The sequence below is a fragment of the Saccopteryx leptura genome, chromosome 4, assembly GCF_036850995.1.
Source record: "Saccopteryx leptura isolate mSacLep1 chromosome 4, mSacLep1_pri_phased_curated, whole genome shotgun sequence".
In the NCBI taxonomy this organism is placed as follows: Eukaryota; Metazoa; Chordata; class Mammalia; order Chiroptera; family Emballonuridae; genus Saccopteryx; species Saccopteryx leptura.
In genome coordinates, this window is record NC_089506.1 from 192,748,232 (window position 1) to 192,762,135 (window position 13,904).

Sequence of the window (13,904 nt, forward strand, 5' to 3'; positions counted from 1 at the left end):
CTGGAGCCAGCGACCTTGGGTCCAAGCTGGTGGGCTTTTGCTCAAACCAGATGAGCCCGTGCTCAAGCTGGCGACCTCGGGGTCTCGAACCTGGGTCCTCTGCATCCTAGTCTGACGCTCTATCCACTGCGCCACCGCCTGGTCAGGCGACAGTGAAAGCATTTTTTAAAAAAAGGTATTGAATGCTCGTGCACAGAGAGAACAGGAGAGGGGCTGGCAGCAATAACAAAAAAGCCAGCGCTGCCAGGTCCACAGGCAGCAGAAGGGAACCCGTGTTTCCTTCAAAAACTCCAGCAAGCCTGACCTGTGGTGGTGCAGTGGATAAAGCATCAACCTGGAAATGCTGAAGTCGCCAGTTCGAAACCCTGGGCTTGCCTGGTCAAGGCACATATGGGAGTTGATGCTTCCAGCTCCTCCCTTCTCTCTCTCTGTCTCTCCTCTCTGTCTCTCCTTCTCCTCTCTAAAATGAATAAATAAAAAATTATAAAAACAAACAAACAAAAAAAAAAAACCAGCGACTCAGGAGGCAGCCGCAGGGCAGCCTCTGGACATGGGGCTGATGTTGGGGCCAGAAATGAGAATCAGTAAAAAAATCATTAGCCTCCCCATCCCCATCTATCCCTCCTCCCCTCTGGCCAGTGATGGATACTTCATCTCCTGAGAGAGGGTCAGAGAGAGTCTTTAGACGGTGGAATCCCAGGCCGGTTGGCCTGGAAAAGGAGGATTAAATGAATTTCTGTCCTGAAGGCTGAGCCCCTTCCCCCACCAGCCTCTCCCTCCCTTGGCACCTGGGACGCTCAAGGCTAAGCCTCTGCCGTCCGTGCAGAGAGCACAAAGCTTCTCTGGGGAACACAGACGGTCCCGTGCAAAGCAAGAAACAATACAGCCATTGCATTCTAACGGAATGCCACTGAATATAGCAATATGAATATGAATATTCAATGAGCAAAAGAGCTCTGGGAAGTGAGAAATATGATTGCAGATATAAGAATCTCCTCAGAAGTATCGGAAGATAAATTTAAGGAAATCGCCTAGTGAGTAGAGTGAAAAATGTGCAGAACAGGAGAGAAGAATCAAACCATCTGAGAACCTATCCACTAGATCCAACTTCCAGTGACAGTGGTTGCAGAAAGCAGGGAAAGAAGGAGGGAAGTCAAGCATCCCAAGAAAACCCTCAGGACTGACAAGGGTTTTAGTTGAAAGGGCCATGGGAGCCCAGGGAAAGGGAGGGGAAGAGGCCCACACCAACGCACCTCGTGCCGCTGCACAGCCCTGCGACAGAGAGCCCTGCAGGTTTCCAGGGTGGGAACACGGGCTCAGGTAAAGGATCAGGACTCAGAATGGCTTTGAACTTCTCAACAGCAACACTAGGTGCTTAGACACACTGAGGGAGCCTCCAAAATTCTGAAGGCACAGACCCAGTCAAACTGTCGTTCATGAGTGAGGGCAGCAGGAGAATTGAAAGCAGGTGCTCGTGCAACAACTTGCACATGAATGTTCATAGCAGCATTATTCATAATAACCACAGCGGAAACAGCCCAAATGTCCCTCGGTGGATGAATGGATAAACAGAAGGTGGTATAATCCATTTAATAGGATATTACGTGGCCATAAACATGAATGAAGTTATGATACTGATAAAGGTAGGTGCTAAATGATAGGAGTCAGACACAGCAGCCACCGATTGTATGATTCTACTTGTAGGAAACATCCCGAATAAGCAAATCTATAAAGAGAGAAAGTGGATTAGTGAAGACAGGAGCTGGGGAGAGGCGAGCAGTCACTGCTCTTGGGTATGCAGTTTCTTTTGGGGGGCGATAAAAGTATTCTGGAATGAGGTAGGCATGATGGTTGTGAATGTACTAAAAGCCACTGAACTGTACTCTATAAAATGGTGAATTTTACCTCGATTTAAAAAAAAAAAAAAGGATGAGTGTAGAACAGATATTTTCAGATCTGCAAAGGCTCAAAATTTTATTTCCTTATGTACTTTTTCTTAGAAAGCTATGGGAGGATGTGCGCTATCAAAATAAGTGAGTAAACCAGGAAAAATGGGAGACACAGAAAGCAGGAAACGGGATCCAACCCAAGAGAGAGGTGAAAAGGCTTCTTAGAGTGATGGTGGTGAGAGACCCCCTGTTTGGTGGCCTCGCAGCTGAGGGGCCGGGAACCAGTCCGCCTGCAGCGGGTCACATGGCTACAGGACGGTGTTCCTCAGAAAGAGCTCGATGGATTTCCCAGAGCCTGTGAACATCTTGGCGGGAGAGTTCGGTTATTAAAGGAGTCTGGGGTTGAAGTAGTGTTAAGTCCATAAAAACTAGGCAAACAAACAATCGTAAAAGACAGTAATTATCTGTAGGGTAAAACTTGTGCAGGAAGGAAAGGTCCCTGCAGTCTCCCTGTGAGTAGTGTGTACTTAGTCCTAGCACTGTAAACCCAGATCGGATCAAAATCAAGACATCACCACGTGGGGACGGGCGGCAAGCCCGGAGGTAGGTGTGGAGTGTGTGGGGGGGGACTAGCTCCTCCCCTTCCTTGGTGGGAAGTCGATGAATAGCACCCCAAATTGAAAAGGCAAGAAGTAGCAATATAAGCATGTTATTTAGGAATAATGAAAATAAAATACCAACAAAATCCAGCTGAAAGAGTTAACATTTGGCTAATGGGGAGAAGTGGAGAAATATCTAAGGCTTAATAAGGCTTTGGAAGTAGTTGACTCTTTATGTATAAATAACTTTGATTTTTAAAATATTTAACTATTTTTACAGTGATATTCACACTTATTAGCCTGTTATGTGAGTTTTTTTTTTAACTGTGGTAAAATACGTACTGTTAAACATAAAATTTACCTTAACCGTTTTATTGTACAATCAGTCGTGTTAAGTACATTCACACTGCCGGGCAACAGATCTCCAGATCTTTCTCATCGTGTAAAACTGAAACTCTGTTCCCATTAAACTATAACTCTTCATTTCCCTCTTCCCGCCAGCCCCTGGCAACCACATTTAAACCATTTTTAAGGATAAAATTGAGTGAGACCCCAGAATGGGTCAGATAGTGCACAACAGCACTTAATCCTCACACATGCCCTTTCTACAGATGAAGATGCTGAAGCCCAGAGAGGGTGGGTCACTTGCCCAGCTCATACGGCAGAGGGAATGCAGGTCTGGCTGTCGCCAAAGCTCTTGCATGGGACAGCCCTGGGAATACTGGTTACACCTGTATCCCCCCCCCCCCAGCTGTCCTTAGGCCTCTCTCCCTCCTCAAACTGGGAAACGAGCCTGGCACCTGGGTCCTTGCACCATCTCTGCCTGTGCCCACTGCGTCCTCTAGACCTGAGTCTCTCCGTGTGCCCACAGGTCGGCGGGACAAAGACTGGCGTGGTGCGGTACGTGGGGGAGACGGACTTCGCCAAGGGCGAGTGGTGTGGCGTGGAGCTGGACGAGCCCCTGGGCAAGAATGACGGGGCAGTGGCGGGCACCAGGTATGGTGGGCTTTCCCTGGGGGTGCGGCAGGGGCTTGTCCCTGCCTGCGGTGGGCGCTGGGAGCAGGCATGGGGCATCGGAGAGAGCCAGCTGAGTGTGTGGGTGGCTGTGCCAGACCCCACAGTATATAGATGCTGCCTCCATCCTTCTGTCACAGCAGCGCATAGGGCTGGCGTGAGAATGTCACTCCCATTGTACAGATGGGAGAATGGACGCCAAAGAGGTCGTTGCTCAAGGTCACACAGAGTCAGGGGCAAACGCTAAGAGAGGTGGTGCTGCCTGCCTTACGGGGATTTCTGTGGGTGACACAGGAAATCAGAGAGTGAGCTGTGTGCTCTACAGCCAAGGGCGGTAGGGTCACAACTGGTTTCACGTTCCACATCATCTCTGATTAAAGGGAGTTGACTGCCAGGAATGCGGGGTCAGGAGGGTCTGAGGCTGTGTCTGGGCTGGTTGTGTACTGGGTGTGGTGACACAAGGGGTGAGGAGTGTCAGGGATGTGCGGCTCAGGTGAGGTGGGCTGGGTTCCTGCGTTGGTTGTCCCTGGGTCAGATCGTGTGGCCCAGATGAAGCTGTGACCACTCTGAGAAGGAAGTTATGCTAGGTTGAGGGGACAGTCCAAGCAAATATCTTAATGTGGACAGAGGAGGAATGGGGTGGCCATTTCAAGGTGAGTCAGAAACTGGTCCTATGTAGAATCCTTGACAAGAGAGATTTAAAGAGAAGACCACTCAGAGTTTCTATAGCAACACTGCCTTCCTGTCTTCAAGACAGATGTTTCTCTCAACTTACTCTTTTTTTGTTTGTTTTTTGTTTTTGTTTTTTCTTAAGTGAGAAGCAGGGAGGCAGAGTAACAGGCTCCCGCATACAACCCGATTGGGATCCACCTGGGGAGCCTCCTACTAGGGGGTACTCTACCCATCTGGGGACATTGTTCCGTTGCTCAGCAACCAAACTATTTTAGTGTTTGAGGTGAGGCCATGGAGCCATCCTCAGTGCCGGGGCCAACTTGCTCCAACCAAGCCATGGCTGCAGGAGGGGAAGAGAGATAGAGAAGGGTGGAGAAGCAGATGGTCACTTCTCCTGTGTGCCTTGACCAGGAATCGAACCTGAGACGTCCATATGCCCAGTTGATGCTCTACCACTGAGCCATCGGGCCAGGGCCAACTTACTCTTGCTTTCTGAATTCAGGGGCAGGCTGGGCAGCAGCCCCCATCACCCCTACACGGTGTCTCTCTCAGGCTTTTGCTTCTCTATGTAGAGAGCTCCATGCAGAGAGCTCGTGGGGTTCCTTGTGTCTGAGGTGGTCCAAGGGCAGTCATGAGAGTGGGGCTACAGATGTGGCTGGTGGCCTCTGGAATGGTGTGTGGGAGCCAAGCACAGTCATCTTTAGAGGCCAGCAGGCTAGGGGATCCAGTCCCAGCTTTGCCACTTGACCATTTGTGTGACTGTGGGCAAGTTACTTACCCTCTCTGAGCCTAAGTCTCCTCATCTGTGAAATGTAGGTAACAATAGAGCGGTTAGGGGCTTGAAATAAGCAGTCATGAAAAGGGACTAGGACAGAGCCCATGCTCAGTAATTGTTATTCCCCAACCCCCCCCCCCCCCAATAAATATGCCTAACAGCTTTTCACAGCTGCAGAGAATCTCAGGCCCTGCCTACCTCTGTTCCCTTTCTGGGAGTCCCATCTATTGGTCTTGGGATAAGGGTGATTGGGCCCCAAGGATGAGCCTCTTTGCTGGGCTCTAAAGAGGTGGGGGAGGCAGGCAAGACTCGGCTACGCAGCCATGACAACAGCGTGGGTCTCTCTTGTTTCCCCAGGTACTTTCAGTGCCCGCCCAAGTTTGGGCTCTTCGCGCCCATCCACAAGGTGATCCGCATCGGCTTCCCGTCCACCAGCCCAGCCAAGGCCAAGAAGACCAAACGTATGGCCATGGGGGTCTCAGCGCTGACCCACAGTCCCAGCAGTTCCTCCATCAGCTCTGTCAGCTCTGTGGCTTCCTCTGTGGGGGGCCGGCCCAGCCGCAGTGGCCTGGTGAGGGTGGGGCTGAGGAGGGGTCCCCTGGTGTGGGTCTGGGGTTTGGGGACAAAGGGATTCAGGTGTCCCAATCTGCCCTTGACTTGCACTAGCTCCAGGCATCCTCCATTTGGAGATTTTTGAACAAAGATGCGTGTGTATCTTTTAACAAGGGAAATTGATCCGTTTACATTATTGTTATTTTTATATTACTGTTTTATCAGTAGCCTAAGCCCTTCCCTGGGAGTTAAGGAATGTCATACCACTCACTGCAGGGCAGGTCATGCAGGTGCAGGGCAGGGGTTCAAAAAGGTTGCCACAGACTCCCTGGGCGAGGGGAAAGACGCGGCTATTCTGGGCAGAGCCTTCCATCCAAGCTCAGTCAAGGATGGGAGGTTCCTCCAGGCCCAGCGGAAGGCGGCCCAGGTGAGGCAGAGCCCCAGCTGTGACTCTCCTGGGAGGAGGGAGTAGACCGAATCTGGAATAATAAGCTTCCCCCTGCAGAAGTAGGCAGAGGCACTAGCAGGGAGAGGAGCAGGACCTTTGCCGTCCAGGCACTCGGGCCGCCCGCCTGCTGGGGAGCTGTGGGTTATCTGGATGGTGCTGCTGACCCCTGAGTCCTGCTCGCACCCCTGCCTTCCTGCAGCTCACGGAGACCTCTTCACGCTACGCCCGCAAGATCTCAGGCACAACTGCCTTGCAAGAGGCGCTGAAGGAGAAGCAGCAGCACATTGAGCAGCTGCTGGCTGAACGGGACCTGGAGCGGGCGGAGGTGGCCAAGGCCACGAGCCACATCTGCGAGGTGGAGAAGGAGATCGCCCTGCTGAAGGCGCAGCATGAGCAGGTGGGTGGCCAGGCGGGGCAGTGGGCACCCGGAGGGCCCCAACAGCTCCCTCAGGCCAGGCTTGTAGGTCACTCATGCTCAGAGTGGAGAACTTGGTTATGCAGAGAAGACTCCTCGCCTGACAAATGTCCTTCCAGTGGGTAGATACACATACTTATAAGAAGCTGAATATAAACTGTCTCTTGCTTTTTCCTCCTTCCTTACTCTGAGCATTTTCCAGGTCATGGAAAATTCTTCTCCATTTGAACAGCTGTGACCTTGCTGATGTGACCGGTCCCCTGCTATTGTTGAAGTTATTTCCAATGTCTCACTTTTTCTAAATAATACTCATGTACACTTTTTTTTTGTATACAGCTGTCCACATTTCAGACTGTGCTTTCGAGCAGATTCATGGGTTGGGTTTCAGGGAAATCAGCCCTCTCCTGTAGCCTTGAGTCATCTGCTGTCACATGTCTCCTTTTCCTTGATGTTTGTCACCTGCATGAGAGTCCCCCTCCTGGGCCCTTGTCCCCATTTGGGGCCACCTCACCCCTACCCTTGGGTGTTGAAATTAATAAGGCCAGTCTCACATGTGTGCCATGACAGAGACCTTCACAAGACAATGTATTTTAGGCCCTTGGGGGTTAGGGGAGGTGGCAGATATTGGGGTGCTAGTAGGTATGGGGCAGGTGGACTTGAGGTTCCCTCTGGGTGAGGCACACTCAGCTGGGCCCACCTCTTTATGTCAGGCCTATGGTCCGTGCCCACCTAGGGCTGTGGCAGGGGAGTAGGGGTGACAGGTTCCAGGCCTGACTCCTTGTACCACCCTGGCTCCCTCCCACCCCTCCTCTACCTGGTGCCTGGTTCGGAGAAGGAGGCTGACCCTGTTCTGGCCCTGGCTTGGGTCCCAGTATGTTGCAGAAGCAGAGGAGAAGCTGCAGCGGGCCCGGCTGCTGGTGGAGAGTGTGCGGAAGGAGAAGGTGGACCTGTCCAACCAGCTGGAGGAGGAGAGGAGGTACGCACTGCCCCTGCCCCGGGCCCGGGAGGATGTTTCCTCCGGGCCTCCTTAAGGATAACATGGAAGAGCACAGGCCCAGACCAGCAGGCCCAGGTCCAAACCCTGCCTTCCCCACGAACAGGCTCTGTCACCTGGACCAGTACTGAGCTCTGCGGGCCTCAGTCATCTTATCTGTAAAGTGAGGTGATGAGCCCCATCTCTACAAGCTGTTGGGAGGACTTATAAGATAATTCCAATAAACCACCGGCATGGCTCCGAGCACATGGGGACACCACATTTCCTCCCAGCTGTATGGCGTTCATTGTTTCTGCCTGCACAGCTGGGGCAGCCTATCATGAGGAGAATGCCCCATGCCCTGGGGAGACATGCACCGTGAAGAAGACCCAATGTCCCCACTCCTTACTCAGGTCCATGGAGCATGTCTCTGGGCCAGGTTCTGTCCGCGGAGCTCACAGATCCTGTCCAGAAGCCCCACTCTCGTTTCACATGAAGAAAGTGAGGCTTAGAGCAGCAGCAGCAGCAGAAGGACACTTGGAACACCTGCGCCTGGGTGTCAGCCCCTGTGCTGGGTGCTTTGCCTACGCTGGCTGAGTCTTACCGTTAGCCTAGGAGGCAGGTATTAATTCATGTCACAGAGGAGAAACTGAGGCTTAGAACAGGGAAGGGACTTGTCTGAGGCCAGCAGCCTGTTAGCTGTGCTGCTGGTTCTTTCTGCCTTGGCACAGTGACTAGTGGAGAGGTGGTTCCCTCTGTGGGTACTCTGGTCTGATTTGGTCCTGAGTCGCCTGGTGGGACACAGAGCTGACAGGGTACAGGGTTTCCCTTGACCCAGGAGCCTCTCTTTTTGTCCTGGCTGACACAGCTTTCTGTGGCTTCCTCCCCTCCCCCATGCCGTAGGCAGCCCCCATCCCCAACCCCCCCCCCCCACTATGGGTCTGTTGTGGGCCTTGCAGCCAGGCATGTGCTCCACATGTTGCATCTGACTGGAGAGGGGAGAGCTTATTTATATCTGCCTGAGATGCTTGTCAGGGCCCACGCATCTTGTTCCCATAGCAACGCACCTGATGCTGACAAACACAAACAGATCTTTAAGCGTTGTGGGATTGTGTTCAGGAAGGGCATGGGGACAAGTCCCAGCATTGCCCTATGCTTGCTGGGTGACCTTGGGCAGGTCACTTGTTCTTTCTGTGCCTCAGTTTTCCTCATCTGTATGCTGGGAGCTGTCAGGAAGCCCCAGCAGAACAGCTTACTGAGCTGTAATGTGCCTGTGTCTCCCCTGTGGTGTCTCGGCATGCGGGTGGGTAAATGGCCCCTCCACATCAGGGAGCAGTGGAAATTGGGACTCTGGCCCCTGGCTTGGAGGCCTGTGGATGAGTGCTTGGTCAGCAGGGAGAGCAGCCTACCCTCCTCCCTTGCCCACCCCTGACCGCTCCACGTGGCAGGGTCTGTTCCCTGCAGGGTTGGAACACTGTGGTCCCTAGCATCACTTGGCTTCCATTTACAATCATCTCGTCATTTATCCCCACAACCACCCCGGGGAGGAAGGATGTTGCATTAAACACTCCCATTTTAGAGCACAGGTTATGAAGTCGGGAGGGCTGGAGGTTTGCAGGAGGCTCTGACCCATCAGCCATGTGGTTCCAGACAGGTGTCTGCTCCACTGGGACAGCGCCTTCTGCGTGGTCTGAGCGCGGACTCTGGGCCATCTGTGGCCTCACCTCTCTGACATTGCTGACTTGGGGAAGCCCACCTATCTGAGCAAAGCTGCTCAGCCCCCTCTTCCCCCGCAGGAAGGTGGAGGACCTGCAGTTCCGAGTGGAGGAGGAGTCCATCACCAAGGGAGACCTGGAGGTAATGATCAAAGGCCCCGCCCCTGGCTTGCCTGATGCCCCGCCCCTGGCTTGCTTGACACCCCAGGCCCAGCCCTTGTAGGGCAATGGCTGTGATGTCCAGGCAGCAATTCTGGGCCCCCTGAGTGGGGGCTGTGGGGATTTTGAGGGAGAAATGAAGAAGGTTCAAAGGTCATACCCTGGGAAAGTGGGGAGGGAATTGGTCATGAGAGACTCACGTGTCATAGGTGGGACTAGCTCAGCTCCTGGAGCCTGAGGGACCGGGTTCCTGTGTTGGCCACTGGGTGGGATGGCCCAAGGGCCCGTATGTCCACAGGGCTGGGCTTGAGGACATACTGGCTCGACTCCCCAGTCCCTGCTTTGTTGGTTAATAATAGCTCTAAAGTGACCCTTGGGCCCTTGGTTCATTTTGGATTTCCAGTAAATTTTTGGCTAAAACTAGCTTGGTGTTGAGTCATAGAATTTATAGATGGGAAAACAGGCTCAGAAAGGCAAATGGATTCACCCAGTAATAAAGCAAGTCAGCAGCCACTGGGACCAGGGATCAGGACTCCTTACTCCTGAGCTCAGCCTGTAAGGAAGGCCAGTTACAGCGCCTCCTTGGTTATAATGCCTGGGCAAGTGGTCTGGGCACAGGTGGACCTTTCACCCTTCATTCAGTCCAAGCCCCCCTTTCTGAGCTGAGGGATGGGGGTGCTCACACCAATTAGTAAAGCTTCCCACTCCAGCCCTCCTCACCAAACCATGCAGACACTGCAGGGCTCAAAAGGCCACAGCTGGGTGCATAGGACCACCTTCCTGCTGTGGCCCTCCCTGTTCTCTGGGAGGTGATGAGGGACAAGGACTCCTGGACCTGGCAGATGGGAGGGGAGACAGTAAGTTCAGTCCCCTCACATGCTGACCTGGCCCTTACTGGCCTTGGACAGCCTCTTCCCTTCCCAAGCCTCAGTTAAATTAGGTCAGTGATTCTCAAACTTGAGAACTTATCACCTAGGTGGCTTGTTCAGACATGAAGGCTGGCCAGCCTCAGAGTGGCCATTCAGCAGGTCTTGGTGGAACTTGAGATTTGTATTTCTAACAAGTTCCCAAGTGATGCTTTGAAATCCCACACTTTGGGAGTCACTGCACTAGATCGTCGTGAGCTCAAATTAGAAATTGTAATTTCTGATTTTGTAAAAGAGCCATATTAAAACCCCTATAACTTCTAGTGCACAGCAAATCCATGCAGATGGTTGTCCTGTCCCTTAGATGACCCCAGCTGGAGGAGAGACATGTATGAGCTGGCTAGGGTCACTGTCAGCTTCTCCTGGGGGAGCAGGTTTTGCTTCTCGAGCTTATAGGATGGATGTCAGGGCACAGCCTGTTGAAGGATCCCAGCCCAGCGTCAGGGTGGTCTCATGGACCTTTCCCTTTTCCCTTTGCCAGGGGGGCAGGTCACATGGTTGTTTGGCTGGCTTTCCTGCTGAATGGCTGCCTCCTGCAGGGCTTGGGGTGGGCTTCTGGGAAAAGTGCCCATAGGTACAAGGAACAGAGACCCCTCCTGCGAACTCCAGTCAACAGTGGGGAAAGGCTGCAGGGAAATCTCACGGGCAGTTCAGGGAACTGGAACAAGAAACAGCATTAGGATCCAAGCCCGCTCTTTCCTGCACAGGGGTCTCCTTCTTCTCATGACTTGTGGTCAGGCTTCGTGTCTGTCCATCTCTCTCACTGTGTCTCCACTGTGTCCCTTGGCACATCTGCTCCCTCTCTCTGCCGCCCACCAGCTCCTGGCCCCTGCTCAGGCTCCAGCACCCACCATCTACTAGCTATCCTCTCAAGAGAATCTGATTGGTCCCAGGCTAACCAATAAGCTGGCTGACTTTAGGTCAGCTGTCCACTCCAGATCCAATTGGTCCTGATTGGGAGAAGCAGGAGGTGGAGCAGACAGTGACTGACAGCTAATTCAGTCCAAGGAAACAGACTCTCGCTGCTGTTTTTTAAAGGGTTTTTTTTGTTTGTTTTTTGTTTTTTGTTTTTCAGAGACAGAGAGAGAGTCAGAGAGAGGGATAGACAGGGACAGACAGATGAGAAGCATCAATCATTAGTTTCTCGTTGCACATTGCGACACCTTAGTTGTTCATTGATTGCTTTCTCATATGTGCCTTGACTGCGGGCCTTCAGCAGACCGAGTAACCCCTTGCTGGATCCAGCGACCTTGGGTCCAAGCTGGTGGGCTTTTGCTCAAACCAGATGAGCCCGCATTCAAGCTGGCGACCTCGGGGTCTCGAACCTGGGTCCTTGGCATCCCAGTCCAATGCTCTATCCACTGCACCACCATCTGGTCAGGCTCATTGCTGCTGTTTTTATTGTGACCATATTTATGGTAACCAGAGGCAAATTGACTGAAAGTTCCATTCAACCCTCTCATCTTAAAAGTCAAAAATAAAACTCAGAATACCTGGCCTTCCTCCAGCTATATCACCCCATCTCTTTGCTTGTCCTCCTCCTGACTTCACTCCCTCAACCCACAAGGAGCCCGTTTCAGCCTCTCTGCCTCCTTCCTGAGCTCTGGTGCTGGCGGTCTGAGGGCTCAGTGTGGGCCCATTTGCCTCTTGGTCTACACTCTCCCTAAGAGCATCCAGTCTGTGATAGTAAATGCCTTTAATAAGCCCCCGATTCCCCTGGTCTTCCCCTGAGCCCTTAACACAAATTTATTCTTTGGCAATTCTGGAGGCCAGAAGTATGAGATCAAGGTGTAGGTAGAATCTTTCCCTTTGGAGGCCCTGAGGGAGAATGGTCCGTGCCTCTTGCCCAGCTTTGGTGGGATTGCTGGAAACCCCTGATGCCCTCAGCGTGTGCTGCATCACTGTCTCTATCACCACATGGCCTTCTTCCCTGTGTGTTCCCGTGTCTCTTCATATGACCTTCTTATAAGGACACCAGTCATTGGGTTTCAGGCCCACCTTAATCCAGTATGACATCATAACTAATTATATGTACAAAGACTCTATTCCAAACAAGGTCACATTCTGAGGTTCCGGGCGGGTATGAAATTGGGGGGAATGCCATTCACCCCAGTACAGGAGCCCACACGTAACTTGTCTCAAACAGATCTCTCCATTTGTTCCTGTCTCCCCCTCACACCACACCCTTACCTTTCCCCTCTCACAGTTGGCCCACAATCCACGCAGTTGCTCAGGCCCCACAGTTAAAATCCCCCTGGAACCTTCTCTTTCCCTCATCCCTCCGTCAGGAACCCTTCTGGCCTTGCTGTGGGCAGCTGCTCAGCCTCCACCTGGCTGCTGGGTTCTGCTCTTCTTTCTCAGCTGTCCATTCTCCACATTGAAGCCGGATAGACTTTTTAAAAATATCTTTTTTAATTTTTAACACTGGGAAATTTTTAACCTCCAAGTAAGTAGCGGATGATGTCATGCGCACCCGTTTACACATCACCCAGCTTCGGTGACTTTCCACTCTTGGCCGCTCGGTTCAGCCCAGCCCCCTACCCACAGCCCTCCCATGTTATTTTGAAGCAAACCACAGACATCGTATGACCAAATATTTAAAAAACGTAAATCAGATCCTGTCCCCTTTCTGCTCACACATCTCGTGCCACCACCCAAGATAAAAGCCAGCCTCTGTAGAACGGCCCAGGAAAGACCCTGGGGACCCAGCCGTGCCACACACCTTTGTCCGAGGCACGTGGGGCTCCTCTCTGCTTCTGGGACACCCCAAGCTCTGTCTGCCTCTGAGCTTCTGCAATGCTGGTTCCTCTGTCTGAAATACTCACTTTGCCTCCACGCACTGCCAGGGCCTGCTGGTCCTCATTTCTCCTTCAAGTCTCACCTTGAATTGTTATTTCTTGGCGAGGTCTTCACATCCTCCTCATTTTACCTCCATCCCTCCACCTGGTGCTCTGTTCCTAATGTGAGTCACAACCTGACATTGTCTTCACTAATCATTTATGATTTGTATCCTTCCCTAGAATGTAAGCCCCTGGGGGGGGGGGGGACCCTGCCAGTCTTGCTTATGTTTATGTCCCCAGTGCCAGAGCAAGACAGGCGTATGGTCAGGTGCTTCTCCAGGACTTGGGTCCTGGGTCACAGTCTGGGGTATGTTTTGTGGTTCTCAAGTAGATTTTGCCATGTTGCATCATGGAAACATGTCCACTCTCTGCCACCAGGTTTCAGATTATTGTCCTGTTAATTAAATAACCCCTCGGTGTTATTTTTCATTTGCATGGGAATACCCGTTGTAACAGAAAGAGCCACTTTTATAACTCAGAATCAGCTATTTGTTGAGAGGATTTGGTATAAGGCCCAAAGGTATTTCAAGAGGAGTGACATGTGCCCATGACGATAATTAGAACGTGCAGGATGTAGCTGTGTGCTTTGGAGTGGGGTAACACGGTCTGTGTGAGAAGGAAGAGAGCTACAGGTCAAGGGCTCAGGCAGGTCTGGACCGAGCTTCCAGGATTGGAATTGCGGCAGAGAAACGGGGAGTCCCCCACTTCGGGAGCCTCCTTCACTGCTCTGGGTTGCTGCTGGAAACCTTGCCTGTCCTCTGGAGGCAAGCTGCTTCAGGGCAAGGCTCCAGTTCTGGGACCCAGCCGTCTGAGTCTGGACCTGGTGCTGCCCGAAGCAGCAGTGTGGTTCTGAGCCTGACACTTCTTCTCCTGCAAGATGGGGAGGCTGCCTTGATGGTGGTTTTTAGAACATGAACTCCAGGGGAC

At 52.3% G+C, this 13,904-nt stretch overlaps 1 protein-coding gene across 2 annotated transcripts in view; it reads left to right on the forward strand.

Annotated features, from left to right (window-relative positions):
• Window positions 1-13,904, forward strand: part of CLIP2 (CAP-Gly domain containing linker protein 2) — an 82,740-nt gene that overhangs the window by 47,270 nt on the left and 21,566 nt on the right. For both annotated transcript variants that reach the window (XM_066382419.1, XM_066382420.1), the window contains exons 4-8: window positions 3,360-3,484; window positions 5,307-5,520; window positions 6,149-6,346; window positions 7,237-7,340; window positions 9,134-9,194. In XM_066382419.1, the coding sequence (XP_066238516.1) occupies window positions 3,360-3,484; window positions 5,307-5,520; window positions 6,149-6,346; window positions 7,237-7,340; window positions 9,134-9,194 (702 nt within the window). The remainder of the gene's footprint in view (window positions 1-3,359; window positions 3,485-5,306; window positions 5,521-6,148; window positions 6,347-7,236; window positions 7,341-9,133; window positions 9,195-13,904) is intronic.